We start from the raw sequence: 15,193 nt of genomic DNA, 5'->3' as shown, positions 1-15,193 counted from the left end.
GCTCATATGCTAATTTCTTAGACCTTAAAGCCCGCCTCTAATCTGAATGCATTTGACAGTTTTTCACCACTAGAGGGCGTTAGCTCATGTGTGTCATAAAGATAACATTGAGCTTACGCACGTGAAGTTACCTAGGAGTGCGCACTGATTGGCTAAAATGCAAGTTTGTCAAAAGAACTGAAATAAGGGGGCAATTTGCAGAGGCTTAGATACAATGTAATCACAGACGTAAAACGTATATTATCCTAACTGTGTTGGTTATGCAAAATTGGGGAATGGCTAATAAAGGGATTATCTATCATTTTAAACAACAATTCTGGTGTTGACTGTCCCTTTAAAGTACCAGTAAACAGATGTAAAATAAAAACATATGAAAACATTGTAACCTATATAAAATCTAAAAATTTGTTGAAATAAGTGAAAGTCGACAATAAAATGAATGAATTAGAACATTTGAAATATTGTCCATTTAACTGGTGCTGCTCGACTTCCCAATGTCAGAGTGGGTTTAACAGAAGCAAAATGCTATTTTGAAGTAAGGTGATCTTAGCCAATAGCGTGCTAGCTATCCGGCATAGTGCCAGCTGGGCTGCACGGCTATTGGCTAAGAGGTATAAACGTCACCTCATTCAAAATGTTTTAGTGTTGAATGTAATAAAAAATGTAATTATTGCAGTATTAAAATTTTCTTTTCAACAGTATTGATCAGTTTTGATAACCCATAAGCATCAAGGTAGTAAGAGTATATACTCAAAATATACCCATTACAATGCAATTTTTTTGTGACGCTTAAACACAGTTGTTCATAGATTGAATTGTTTCATTATGATTTTTTTGGTATACTTATTTGCTGTTTCTTTAACAGGTACATTAGATGAATCCCACAATACAAGCTATATATCAAAGAAGGATGATAACTGTGTCTCTCGATTGGCTCAAGCTGAAAACGCTAAAATTTATACACCTAGAAAACCAATGTTATATGAAAAAGGATACCTTCCTTGTACCTCAGCAAATTCGAAAACAGAATCGTATGCTTTATCGGAGACGTTGGTTAAAGATTTTATTAATGCGACATCCAACATTTGGATAGGCAAAAAGAAAGATGCTACAATCTCCACAAAATCAATAGACTGCGGGGAACACAACACATTACAATCGGGAGAGAATATAAACAAAGAACCTAATCTTAATTTTGAATCTAACGTCATGGTTGAGTACCAGGAATCCCGGGCAGAAAAGAAGCAATATGATTGCCCTGACTGTGGGAAAATTTTTAGTATAAAATCCTATTTATATAAACACCGCAAAACTCATAGTGGAGAACGCCCATATGTTTGCTCCGATTGTCAGATGGCTTTCACAAAAAGGTCACATCTTGTAAGACACCAAAAAACCCATACTGGCGAGAAGCCGCATGTTTGCCAAACATGTGGGAAAGGCTTCTCTGAAAAGGCCAATCTGGTTAAACATAATATAATTCATACAGGTGAAAAACCATATGTGTGCCAGACGTGTGGGAGAGGTTTCTCTGAAAGGTCAACCTTGGTTAGACATTATAGAATGCATACGGGAGAAAAACCGTATGTTTGCCAAGAATGCGGCAGTGCCTTCTCCAATAGGTCTAGTCTGGTCAAACACCACATAATCCACACTAACGAAAAGCCATATGTTTGTGAGAAATGTGGGAAATGTTTCACTCAAAATGCAAGTCTCGTCAAGCACAGCAAGACTCATACTGGAGAGAAACCATATACTTGCAACGAATGTGGGAAAAGTTTCTTTGAAAAATCAAATTTGGTCACACACTACCGAATTCACACAGGAGAAAAGCCGTATGTTTGCCAGGAATGCGGCAAAGGCTTTGCTAACAAGTCAAATCTCATTACGCACCATAGAGCTCATACGGGAGAAAAGGCCTAGCCCTTTCATTTAAAGGGCCATTTAAGTACATTTTTCATTGTTTCATCTAGAATTAAAACTTTTTAAAACATTTTTTTTCAACTTTTTTAAGCATCATTCTCCATTGTTACCTTTTTATACTGTTGGATTTTTTTTTTTTTAATGAACATTCCTCTTCCAAGGGGGAAAACCCCCCACTGTTTTTATTCTTGGTATGTATGTCACTTTCCATCGATGAGCTTCTATTACACAAATCCATTGTGCACAAAAATGCACTAAATATCAATATTAAAATCTAAATATATTTAACCTAACTTTTTTATGAAAAAAGAAAGAAGTTTAAAGAAATACTTAATTATTGTGCATTTATAAACATTTTTTTAAAGGGACCATAAACTCATAGCATCGATTAAGTACTGTAATTTGTTACCATAACTTACAAGTGTTTTTGCAAATCAAGAACAGCTCAGGTATATTCCTCTTGAAGAGCTGGGTAAAATGCACGATCCTTGACAGGTTTAAATGAGGTTTTGCAGTGAGCTAATCAATTGTGTATTGCAGGCTAACATCAGCCACGCTGGAGAGAGTGGAACTATAACAATATTTATTTAGAACAAAATCGGACAAAATAAATAATAAATGTATATTACAATGTTGTAAACATATTATGGTAATATTACATTTTGAATTTAAAGGGACAGTCAAGTCCAAAAAAACTTTCATGATTCAAATAGGGCATGTCATTTTAACCAACTTTCCAATTTACTTTTATCACCAATTTTGCTTTGTTCTCTTGGTATTCTTAGTTGAAAGCTAAACCTAGGAGGTTTATATGCTAGTTTCTTAGACCTTGAAGGCCGCCTCTTATCTGAAAGCATTTTGACAGTTTTTCACCACTAGAGGGAGTTAGTTCATGTATTTCATATAGATAACAATGAGCTCATGCACGTGAAGTTACTTAGTAGTGAGCACTTATTGGTTAACATGCAAGTCTGTCAAAAGAACTAAAATAAGGGAGCAGTCTGCAGAGGCTTAGATACAATCACAGAGGTTGGTTATGCAAAACTGGGGAATGGGTAATAAAGGGATTATCTATCTTTTTAAACAACAAAAATTCTGGTGTCGACTGCCCCTTTAATGTTCCTTTAAAGGGACATTAAATTCAAAGCGTGTCTGTCGGGCAGGCGCAAACAAATTGTAAAACACCATCGAGAGCTATATAGGCATACAGTTACTACAATATACAATTATTCCCAGGTTTAAGGGACACTAAATCAAAACTAAACAAACAATTCAGATATAGCATGCTATTTTAAAAAGTAAAGTCATAATTAGACATTCATGATTTAGACAGAGCATACAATTTTAAACAACTTTCCAATTTACTTATATTATCTAGTTTGCTTCATTATTCACATATCCTTTGTTGAAGAAATAGCAATGTACATGGGTGAGCCAATCCCATGAGGCATCTATGTGCAGCTACCAATCCGCAGCTACTGAGCCTATCTAGATATGCTTTTCAGCAAAGGATATCAAGAGAATGAAGCAAATTAAATAATAGAAGTAAATTCGAAAATTGTTTAAAATTGCCTGCTCTTTCTAAATCATAATAAAAAAAATGTGTTTCATGTCCCTTTATTGTTCATTTAATCATTACAAGAGATGAACGTTTATCTTTTATGATAGCTATGATACAGATTATAGCAGTTGATCACAATCTATGGTTTCATCGTTTTTGTTTTCTGTCAATGTGATCACAATCAGCCGTTTCATTTATCAGCTGCACTTTTTTTATTGTGTATGTGAAAAATGTTTGTATACTTAAAGGGACATTGTACACTAGATTTTTCTTTGTATAAATGTTTTGTAGATGATCTATTTATGTAGCCCATCTGGGAATGTTTTTGTAACAATGTCTAGTTTTCCCTTTTTTTAATTAACATTGTGCTGATTTTCAGACTCTTAACCAAGCCCTAAAGTGTCAGATGTATACACTTGTTTACAGATTACTGCTGGATCCTATTTGCCTAATCTGTCTTTTAATATGCAGGGAAGAAGGGGGATATGGAGTGTTTGCTCTTCCTCAGAGCCCATTTCAGTGGGCGTCCTAGCCTAACCTCATCAACAATGCTAAACTGGGAGCAGCAATGCTCTACTGAGAGCTGAACACATTGGGTGAGCCAATGATATGTGTAGCTAGCACTCAGCAGTGCATTGCTGCTACTTCAACAAAGGATACCAGTAGAATGAGGAAAATTAGATGATTATTATCGGTTATTTGAAGAGCGCCAATAGATAATAGAAGTTAACCGGAAAGTTGTTTTAAGGACCACTAAACACAGTAGAATAGCATAGTCGGCAAATACATAATAAATAAATAATGCAAAAGCACTTAGTTTGAATTTCGAGTAGTACATTTATTTCTGACAAATTTTAAAGTTAGTTCTATTTTCCCTCCCACAGCATCATGTGACAGCCATCAGCCAATCACAAAATTCAACACAGAAATACACTTACTGTAAAATTGTAATATAAAATGTTTAAAGGGACAGTCAAGTCCAAAAAAAACTTTCATGATTCAAATAGGGCATGTAATTTTAAACAACTTTCCAATTTACTTTTATCACCAATTTTGCTTTGTTCTCTTGGTATTCTTAGTTGAAAGCTAAACCTAGGAGGTTCATATGCTAATTTCTTAGACCTTGAAGGCTGCCTCCAAGCTGAATGCATTTTGACCACTAGAGTTTGTTAGTTCATGTGTTTCATATAGATAACATTGAGCTCATGCATGTGAATTTACTGAGGAGTGAGCACTGATTGGCTAAAATGCAAGTCTGTCAAAAGAAATGAAATAAGGGGACAGTCTGCAGAGGCTTAGATACAAGGTAATTACAGAGGTAAAACGTGTATAATTATAAAGGTTGCTTATGCAAAACTGGGGAATGGGTAATAAAGGAATTATCCATCTTTTAAAACAACAAAAATTCAGGTGTTGACTGTCCCTTTTAAACTAAGAGTAGTAAAAGAACTTTGCAATATATTTAATTATTTATTTTGCCTCTCAAAAGTGAGTTTTCCAGGTCTGAGAACTAGACTTGTGCATTTGCTTCGTCACAAATGTTTTCATTTTAACAAAACGAATATCTGAATCATTACACAAAGAAAACTCGAAGAAATACAGCTGAAAATGATGCCTGAGGAAACGGCGTATGAGCCGAGAAACGCGTTGCATTTACAGGGGGCTTGACTGTATGCCCCTAGCTCACTCCTTTGTATATGTATTTTAATTTGTTTTTAATAAATAGAACTTTTTAATTTTTAAAAAATACTCTTGTGAGTGATTTTACCTGCCTGCACCTGCTTGGAGTGAAACCTAACACACTGAAGTCTGCCACTTTTGGATAATGCATCCTAAGGAAAAGTCCCTTGGTGGTGAGCTGACACACCTTACCATAATATGCCAGCTTGCTCCTACTAGCACATAAGTGTGCTCATCTAATATCTAATGACCGATATCCTCTGTGGGTGAGCTGTCACACCTGATAAAATCTGCAGCCTGTCCCTACAAGCACATAGGTGTGCTCCAGAGCCTTGTGAGTACCCATTTGGCTTTTTTCTGTGGCTTTATGCTTATTTGATGATACTACACATGAGGCGCCCCTTTGTTTTGTCTTTTATATAGCATCTCTGGACCATTGTTGCTGAGGAGGAGGAGGCTGCCATCGTTGGGAAGAAAGATATATACTTCTTAATCTGAAATTGAACTTTCCTTTAACATGCCAAATTGCTGGCAATTCTAATTGTATTTACATGCTTATATATCATTAAGGTTATCACTAGCTATTTATTAGCGCTCACCCTTTTGTTGTGTAGATTACGTCTATTATCAAATTTGTTTCATTCTATTGGTATCATTTGTTGAAGGAGCTACATGGTTGCTAACTGAACACGAGTGAGCCAATGACAATCGGTATATAAATGCAGCCACCAATGAGCAGCTCCTGAGCTTACCTAGATAAACCTTTCAGCAAAGGATAAGAAGAGAAGTAAGCAACTTAAATAATCAAAGTAAATTGTACGTACTGTCTAAATCATAAATGTCTAATTATGACTTTACTGTCCCTTTAAGATAAATATTGTAGCTACGGTAAACTTTTCACCTGTAGCGTTGAAACATTTACATTTGTTTTAACAAAACTAATGTAAATATTTAATTATAATTCAGTATTTACAGTTTTAAGCAAAGCGAATAGTGCAGCCACCAATTGTACAGGGAAACTCAAAATGGAAAGCACAGTCTTTCCAAGCTCTAACCCCTGTTTACACACCTGTCCTTAATTAGTCTCAGCAGAGGTGATCAGAAAAGATACTGCAAAACAATGCAAGTTTTTACTAACAAAATGACAATAGCTAGTGGTGTCCCCTCCAATTACAAGTCTGCATAGGCTATTCCAAATCAGGCAGGTGATGGGGGTAGTTTGGGCATGTAATTTTAAACAACTTTCTAATTTACTTTTAGCATCAAATTTGCTTTGTTCTCTTGTTAATCTTAGTTGAAAGCTAAACCTAGGTAAGCTTATATGCGAATTTCTAAGCCCTTAAAGGCCACCTCTTATCTGAATGCATTTGACAGTTTGTCACAGCTAGAGGGTGTTTGTTTATGTGTTTCATATAAATAACATTGTGCTCAGCACAAATTGCCTAAAATGCTAAAGATCTGAAATAAGGGGACAGTCTGCAGAGGCTTAGATATAACGTAATCACAGAGGTAAAAAGTATATTAATATAACTGTGTTGGTTATGCAAAACTGGGGAATGGGTAATAAAGGGATTGGCTATCTTTTTAAAACAATAGCATTTTTAGTCTTTACTATCCCTTTAAACATACATGAAACTCCTGAATTTTCTTTTTATGATCCAGGTAGATAATACAACTTTAAACAACTTTTCAAATGTATTTCTATTCTCAAATTAGCTTTGTTCTTTTAGTCATCCTTGGTTGAAAAGCAGGCAGGTAGTGTACATGTGACCGGAGCTCCAAATGATAGCAGTTTTATCAATGGTATAGATTTCCAAGAACACTATATAGAAGCAGTATTAACTACTATACAGTACAGATACACACACGCTGCCTACCTAAGTATTTTCTTTAACAAAGCATACTATAAGAACAAAGTGAATTTGATGGTAGAATTAAATGGGAAAGTATTTTTTTTTTTTATCTATCTAAATCACAAAAGATACATTTTGGATTCTTGTATTACTTTAAAGGGACAGTATACACCAACTTTCAAATAACTGCATGTAATAGACACTACTATAAAGAATAAGATGTACAGATACTGAACTAAAAATCCAGTATAAAACCTTAAAACGTACGTAGTCTTTCTTTCTATTAAATACAATGAAGTCATTTGCTTTCCAGGATGTATCAATTCCTAAAGATAGATGTTGGAGAAACTGTTTTTGACACAGTACATTTAGATCATCTATGCGACGGACTCTCACTACGATTCTGTTAATGACTTTTGAACTTTCTTCATAAGAGGCCAGATATTAAAATGTTAGAAAGATATTGTATTCATAAGACCTTATATGTTTTATCTGAAAATACTTGTTATAATAAAAACATACTTAGAAGCTCCCAACTTAGGACTGTGGATGACGCCAGGCTGGGATACCCACTGAAATGGGCTGAGAACGCAGGAAGAGCAGATAATTGTCCTCTCATACATATGAAAAGACCCATTAGACAAACAGGAGCAAGCAGGAATCTGTAGACTTTAGTATACATCTAAAACTTTGGGGCTTGGTAAGGAGTCTGAAAATCAGCACACTGTTCTAAAAAAATAAGCAAAATGGTTACAAAAACACCTCCAGATTAGCTATATAAATGGATCATCTACAAAACATTTATGCAAAGAAAAGTCTAGTGTACAATGTCCCTTTAAGTGGGAAGCAAACCTGTGTAAATCCAACTTGTGGTACGAAATTGTATCTATATATCTGCAATTTATGTGTAAATATATCACACACGTAATAGTGATGAGTATGTGAGAAAACGTTTGTTGTTTGGAGGATATGGTTGGTAGAAATGGAAAACCACTTACCACTTCTATTCACATTGCCCCAAAACCCATTTTGTATTTGAGACTATTTAATGTACGGTTTTTAAAATAAAAACTGTGTTTCTCTTTATATTTAAACATATTTCAGTGTTTTCTGTGAATCATTCATACAAGTCGTCATATTCCTAGAACATTGTTTCTCCACTGCGGTCCTCAAACTATGAAGAAAGAAGGATACCGGAGCCCGAATGCCAGTGCAAACGTTGGTTTATTCATGTAGGAGACAACAGGTAGACAAGGCTCCTTCCATCTGACGCGTTTCGCACATGCGCTTCATCAGAGAAGTGAATGTATGCCCAACAGGACAGGTTTTTATTATAGCTGAACCAGTGCACGGGTGAAGTAATAAGCTGATCAGTAACCATGGTTACTAACCAGCTCTCACCCATCAGCTGATTATTTCACCTGTGCACTGGTTCAGCTATAATGAAAAATGTCCTAGAGAGTGGGTATTCTTGTGGGGAAAAAAAATCTTTATTAGCACTCCAAGCAAACATTTAAAGGGATATAAAAAAAAAGTCTTTCATTGTATTAAAAAAAACAATAAGCAGTGACTTATACTTCATGCCGGTGTCGTTTTGAAATATCAAACCCGTCGGTATGTGAAACCCTGACACTTCAGGAGACGTGGTTCCTCTCAATCCGATGGGTTGCGCATGCACAACTCCCGCACCTCGAACATACTTGGAATTCCTGTAATTCCTAACACTAATACCACACATGCACATTGCCCGTCTGATTCTGCTACCGCAGATCAGCTAGGTCGAACGCCGGAATATGAAACCCCTGAGTGTGCATGTGCACGATGACTTCCCAGTGGGTTGTAAAACTCGAAGGGCAAAGCAAGTTGAATTATTAGTGTAGCCATAATCTCAAAGAGTTTCCAGCTAATGGAAGTTGTTCTTCAAGTATTTATAGATCTGTCAAGTAACACTGATCTAACTATTTGTGACATCATCTCCAAATCAGGCAGAATCAGTAAAAGTACATGATAAAACTAAAAGGATGTCCACGAAGGACCTGTCAAGTTAATCTGCGGTAGCAAAATCCAATGGGTAATGTGGGCATGAGCAGTATTCGTGTTAGGAACTCCAAGTAGAAGTGACAGGGTTCCACATTCCGAGGGTTTTGATTATTCTACACAACACCGGCACAATAGTGTTAACATCGGAACAAAGTTCCAAAGTAATCACTTGCAATAAAATAAAATTACCTGACTGTTGAAACCATGACGTGATTTAAAGGCCGGTGTCGGATCATGAGGGACTGCCTACACTGCTAGTTAAGACCCCCAGGCTGGTTCTTGGCTGTGTCAAAGGGGGAGGCTGCAGGATACAATATATGGTAAAGCAGAGCACTGTGAGAGGGAAGTGGATGTGCAGCCCAGCAGAGACGAGAGGGTTGGGGTTGCCTGCATTACAGAAAAAGATTATGAAGGGAGCAGGAGGGATGAGGCTCTACACTACATAAAAATATTGGGTGAAGGGGTGACCCTACACTACAGAAGATGATGATATTGGACGGGTTTCCTACACTGCAGAAAAAAAATTTAGGATAAAAAAACCCATAAACCCCCCCCAATAATTTGTTACTGGCAGTCAATATGGCAATAGCACTGGGTGGGTGGGGGGGGGGGGGTTAAAGAGCTGTCTGGGGGATCAGGGAGGTGAGTATGGGTCTACACTACAGAAATATTTATTTAAAAAAATAAAGGCCCTGAACTTCATAACTGGTTGCCAAAAAACAAAATGTATGCTTACCCGTTAAATTCTTTTCTTTCCTGGCATGGAGAATCCACAAATCCATTCTAATTACTAGTGGGAATTCAACTCCTGGCCACCAGGAGAAAGCAAAGAACACCCCAGCAAAGCTTTAAGTATCCTCCCACTTCCCACAATCCCCCAGTCATTCAGCCGAAGGAATATGGAAAGAGAAGAAGACACAAAGGGTATAGAAGTTTAGAAAACCAATGCTGTCTCAAAATTTAAATAGGGGCGGGTCTTGGACTCTCCATGCCACAAAAGAAAATAATTTATCAAGAAAGCATACATTTTGTTTTCTTTCCAATGGCATGGAGACTCCACAAATCCATTCTAATTACTAGTTGGAACCAATACCTAAGTTAGAGGACAGAGAATGGAAGGGAGGGAGAACAAGACAGGCAGACCTAAACAGAAGGCACCACCTCTTGAAGAACTTTCCTCCCAAAAGAAGCCTCAGCAGAGGCAAAAACATTGAATTTGTAGAAATTGGAAAAAGTATGCAACGAACGCTAAGTAGCCGCCTGGCAGATTTGTTCCACAGAAGCCTCATTAATAAAGGCCCCGGAAGAAGAGAAAGCCCTAGTGTAAGAGCCATCATCCTCTCAGGAGGCTGTTGCCCAGCTGTCTCATATGCCAACTGAATGACACTTCTTAACCAAAAAGAAAAAGAGTAGAAAAAGTGGCCTTCTGGCCCTTACATTTACCAGAAATAGGACAAAAAGGGCAGTAGATTGTCGAAAATCCCTAGTTGCCTGCAGATAGAACTTCAAAGCATGCATGGCATCCAAGTTATGTAACAGACATTCCTTATGAGAAGAAGGATTAGGACAGAACGAAGGAACAACAATTTCCTGACTGATATTGCTGTCCGAAACCACCTTAAGAAAAAAATCCCAATTTTGTACGAAGGAACGCCTTATCCGCATGAAAAATAAGATAAGGGGGATCACACTATAGAACCGAAAGGTCTAAGACTCTATGGGCATAAGAAATAGCGAGAAGAAACAACATTTTTCCAAGACAAAAACTTAATATCAACAGAAAGCATAGACTCAAACAGAGCCTGCTGCAGAACCCTAAGAACAGGATTAAGGCTCCAGGGAAGAGCAACAGACTTAAACACAGGCCTGAACAAAAGATTGAACATCTGGTAAGTTGTCCAGATGTTTATGCAAAAGAATCGAAAGGACAGAGATCTGGTCCTTCTTAATACTGAATGACGAGCCCTTCTCCAGGCCCTCCTGAAGAAAAGACAGAATGCAGGGAACCCTCATCTGACTCCAAAGGAAACCCCTAAATTCGCACCAGTAAAGTTAAGTACACCACACCTTATAGTAAATCTTGCGAGTTACCGCTTACTAACCTGGATCGAGGAGTCAATCTTTACAGAAAAAAATCCGTCAAGACAAAACTAGGCGATCATTCCCCATGCAGTCAGTTTCAAAGAAATTAAGAGTCGGATGTAGAAATGGACCCGAAGTAGAAGGTCCTTTCTCAGTGGAAAATTTCCACGGGGGAGAGGACGACATCCTCACCACGTCCACAAACCAAATTCTGTAAGGTCAATCTGGAGCAAAGAGACGCCTGCTCCTGTTTGATACGGACAATCACACAAGGAAGGAGGACAAAAGACGGAAACAGGAAAAACAAAAATCGAAATCCCACGGAACCGCTAGAACATCCACCAGAACTGCTTGCTGATCCCTTGATTAGGATCCGTATCTGGGAAGCTTGGAGTACCCCCCACCTGAGGGATATCATTGAGAAACCTCTGGATGAAGAGGCAACTCCCCGGGGTGAAATGTCTACCTGCTCTAAGGGACTCTTTAAAGCGTATTTTGAAAGAGCAAGTGCCTTGTGTGAGGCCTGAACCCATAACCTTCACATTAGGAGACAGACGCGCTGCTTATGTAGATGGAGGTGCCGCATCTAAGGGAAAAAATGTACCAGGGCATATTAGAGCGTAACGCTAGAAGCTCTAGGGTAAATAAAACCTGTACAACCCCCATATAAGTAACATTCAATGGGGTTAGAGTAAAAACAATTGCAGCTAAGAGATTTCTGCAAGTAACAAAGCAGGGGCGTCTTACTGATGAAAAATGTGACTATACATGATAAGGAGAAGCCAGTAGAGATGCCATACATGTGAGAGTATAGCACTAACCCTTAATGCTCACATGCATCTGAAACGTTAAATCACCGGATTGCATGCCTCCTTAGTCCGACAGTCTCTCCATAAAAATAGAGCCACTTATCTAGCTCAAATAAACACAGTGCCCTGTATTTACTGCCCTTAAAAATCCAAAACTGAAGAAAACTGCCAGCCTCCATTTAAAAAAAGGGAATTAACCCCCAAAGTGAAGGAATTTAAGCACTTTCCTTTGGAGCTTCAGCTGCAGGGTAGGAGCAGCGTCTCAGGTATGAAACTCAGACGACCTCTGACAGGGACCTTGGTTTTCAATATAGGGGTTAGCATAAATGTTGGAAGATAAGCAGGGACTACTTCCAGCTGCTAAAGCCACCACAACTCTTACTAAAGAGGATAACGTGGACACAGCATTGCCCCAATCCTTGCTTTCAGGGAAAAGTACCCATTAAAGGATTAAATATATTTTCAGACACCATATTCGCACATCTTCCTGATGTACAAGGCAAAGAATGACTGGGGGATTGTGGGAGGATACTTAAAGCTTTGCTGGGGTATTCTTTGCCTCCTCCTGCTGGCCAGGAGTTGAATTCCCACTAGAAATTAGAATGGATTCGTGGACTCTCCATGCCATTGGAAAGAAAAAAATGGCAAAGCAATGAATGTCTGCTTTTTTTGAAACAAGGGGACCCCAGAGAAGCTTTTACAACAATTTGTCATATGACTGCAGTAGTTGTGTGTAAATAATTTCATTGCATTATTAGCACTCCCTTCATGAATGATGTGAATGCTACCAGTCTTTCACATATCCCTCCTTATAGGGACAGTAAACACCTTGAGATTTTTATAAAATTATTAGTTATGTGCAATTAAACAACTTTGCAATATATTGTCAATATTTATTTGGTCCCCTTTTTATGAAATTTAGCTCAGACAGTTGAGCAGTTTCTAATTCTCATGACTTGACACGCACCCTGCTGCCCTCTCAAGGCTATTACTCTGCTACATATCTGATAAAGCCAATTATGTACAGATAACAGCAAAACAATTTGCTTTATACTAACTTTATGACAGTGACTAACCTTGTCAGCAGACTAAAATCCAGATTGGCTCCTCCAAATTAAGCAAATTGTGGGTGGAGTTTAGCTATATGAAGGTCCATTTTTTGGGGGGAAAGGGGTATTGCCATACCTCTGTATGTGTTCGATGCTGTCTATTCTTTTTCTTTCAGAATGTGATCAACTAATAGAATCCCTGCTGCAACATTTCCTCCATAATTTGTCTTTGCTCTGCAATTTTTTCTTTGTCCATGTGCGCATACGTATTTTATTTGTCTTGTCAACAGTTCAGCATTTTTAGATGTTTCTCCATTCCCCTTCTGCTTTCAGGACGTCTGCCTCTAACCTTGACTTGAACCAATTCTCCTTTTTTTGGGTGGTAATGGACATATTGCTCTGACTTCCAACTGGACTGGCTTCCAATGTTGGTATTTGACGTGTCTAGCCATTCTTCTGATTTGTATCCAACATTCTGTAGCTACCATATAGATTCTAATGTATGGTATTTACTCATAACATTAGGCCGCAATGGTCACGTCCAAGACTAAACCCAAAGTTTTTGGTCAGATATCATTAACAAGCAGGGTTTTGATTTATTAAGCAGCGGATGCTGCAATCGAAGCCCCATCGTTTCAGGTCAACCTGAAACAAAAGTTAAGAAGCAACAGTCGTAAGACCTCTGCTCCTTAACTTATCCGCCTGAAATCATCCCAATCCGTTCAGGATAATTGACGGCCCCTGCTAACAGCTGATTGGCCGCCAGTAAGCAGGGGGTGGCATTGCTCAAGCATTTCACCAGAAATGCTTGTGCAATGTTAAATGCCAACAGCGTATGCTGTCGGCATTTATCGACGTCGAGCGGACATGATTTCCTTACAACGAATCATGTCCGCTCGACTATTAATAAATGTACCCCCTATATTCAGTTTTCAGACCAACAGTATCTTCTAGTGGCAGTGCATTCACTAGTAATGGTCATGTCTGCATCTATAGATCAACCATATGCCCATATCCGGTCTATGTTGGGTCAGAAATAAAACTATAACATGGAAAAGCGTTTGCTCACCTAGTGTAAAATTAAAAAATAAATAAATCCTTGCAGTGAACAAGTGAGCATGCTCACGAAACATGTCTGCTTGACTATCTGACACACCTGTGTTATGTTTTTACCTGTGAGCCTGCTGGGCCTGCGTGCCTGACTATATGCTTTTACACTTGTGCCGAAATAAATGAATAGTAACTTTTAAGTTGGACTGAGTGTCTCTGTGGTGCGCCCTTACACTGGATATCTAAATAAATCCATGTATGGGGACAAAAGTTAAAACGCGTATTAAAAAAAATATTGTATTTGCAATTACTTATGCACACAATTCAAATTACATATGCACCGTTATATCCCTATAAAGAGATAAGTAAAAGACATTATTCCTAAGATGTTTAAATTGATTATATTCTATTTGCAAACAGCTTCCCCTCGGGACATATTTTGTTAAAAAAATAACATTTCACAAAAAATTGTACTTACGGGACAGTAAGTCAGTTACATTTTTGGAAGGAACGAATTATAAATATAGTTTTTACATATCCAAAAACTTAGTAAGTCAAATCTACAACAAAGGACATAAATAAGGCAAGGATCAATATCATCCCAAGAGAATTATGGGAAAGAGTAAAAATAAATTCTACAACCACAGCCTAATTACCCAGTCCCCTCCATTTTTGTGTGTGAATGGTTTGTTTTTAACTAAAACATGGTTAACAATTGTCATGTGTTTCTGCAACTGTAGAAGCTTCAATTGTCTTACTACTGTTGACTGTGGTAAAATATGGTGGGTGACCGATGATTACACAGATCGGAGGCCAATAGGTTGTTGGAAAAGGCAGCAGGGTAACGTCATGTTTTGGCTCTAGGACAGCTGGTGAAGATTAAACTGAATGTCAAGTTTGATGAATCAGTGTCCGGTTTTTAAAAAAAACTATTAAAAACCGGGGCACTTTCATTCATCAAACTTTACATTTCACTCGTTTTGTTAAAATACTTACCTTTTAATCTTGAAAGCTGCTCCAGCGCTTCTCCCGCCCGTCGCAAGCCTTTTCATATGTCAAAAATGATGAATCCGGCTTCTTCCCAACACAGCGTTGCCTCAGGCAATGATTCCCCTGGGGGGGGGGAGCCATGATTGAAAGATGCCG

The 15,193-nt window shown here is 38.0% G+C and overlaps 1 protein-coding gene across 4 annotated transcripts in view; it reads left to right on the top strand.

Moving 5' to 3' along the window:
- Nucleotides 1-8,111, top strand: part of LOC128666990 (zinc finger protein 260) — a 116,355-nt gene extending 108,244 nt beyond the window's left edge. For all 4 annotated transcript variants that reach the window (XM_053721841.1, XM_053721838.1, XM_053721839.1 and 1 more), the window contains one exon: nucleotides 866-8,111. In XM_053721841.1, coding sequence (XP_053577816.1) covers nucleotides 866-1,923 — 1,058 coding nt within the window. In that variant the 3' untranslated portion in view covers nucleotides 1,924-8,111. The remainder of the gene's footprint in view (nucleotides 1-865) is intronic.
- Nucleotides 8,112-15,193: the final 7,082 nt, after the last annotated feature.

The sequence above is a fragment of the Bombina bombina genome, chromosome 7 (assembly GCF_027579735.1).
Source record: "Bombina bombina isolate aBomBom1 chromosome 7, aBomBom1.pri, whole genome shotgun sequence".
Classification (NCBI taxonomy): domain Eukaryota; kingdom Metazoa; phylum Chordata; class Amphibia; order Anura; family Bombinatoridae; genus Bombina; species Bombina bombina.
This window is presented reverse-complemented; position numbering and strand designations above follow the sequence as displayed.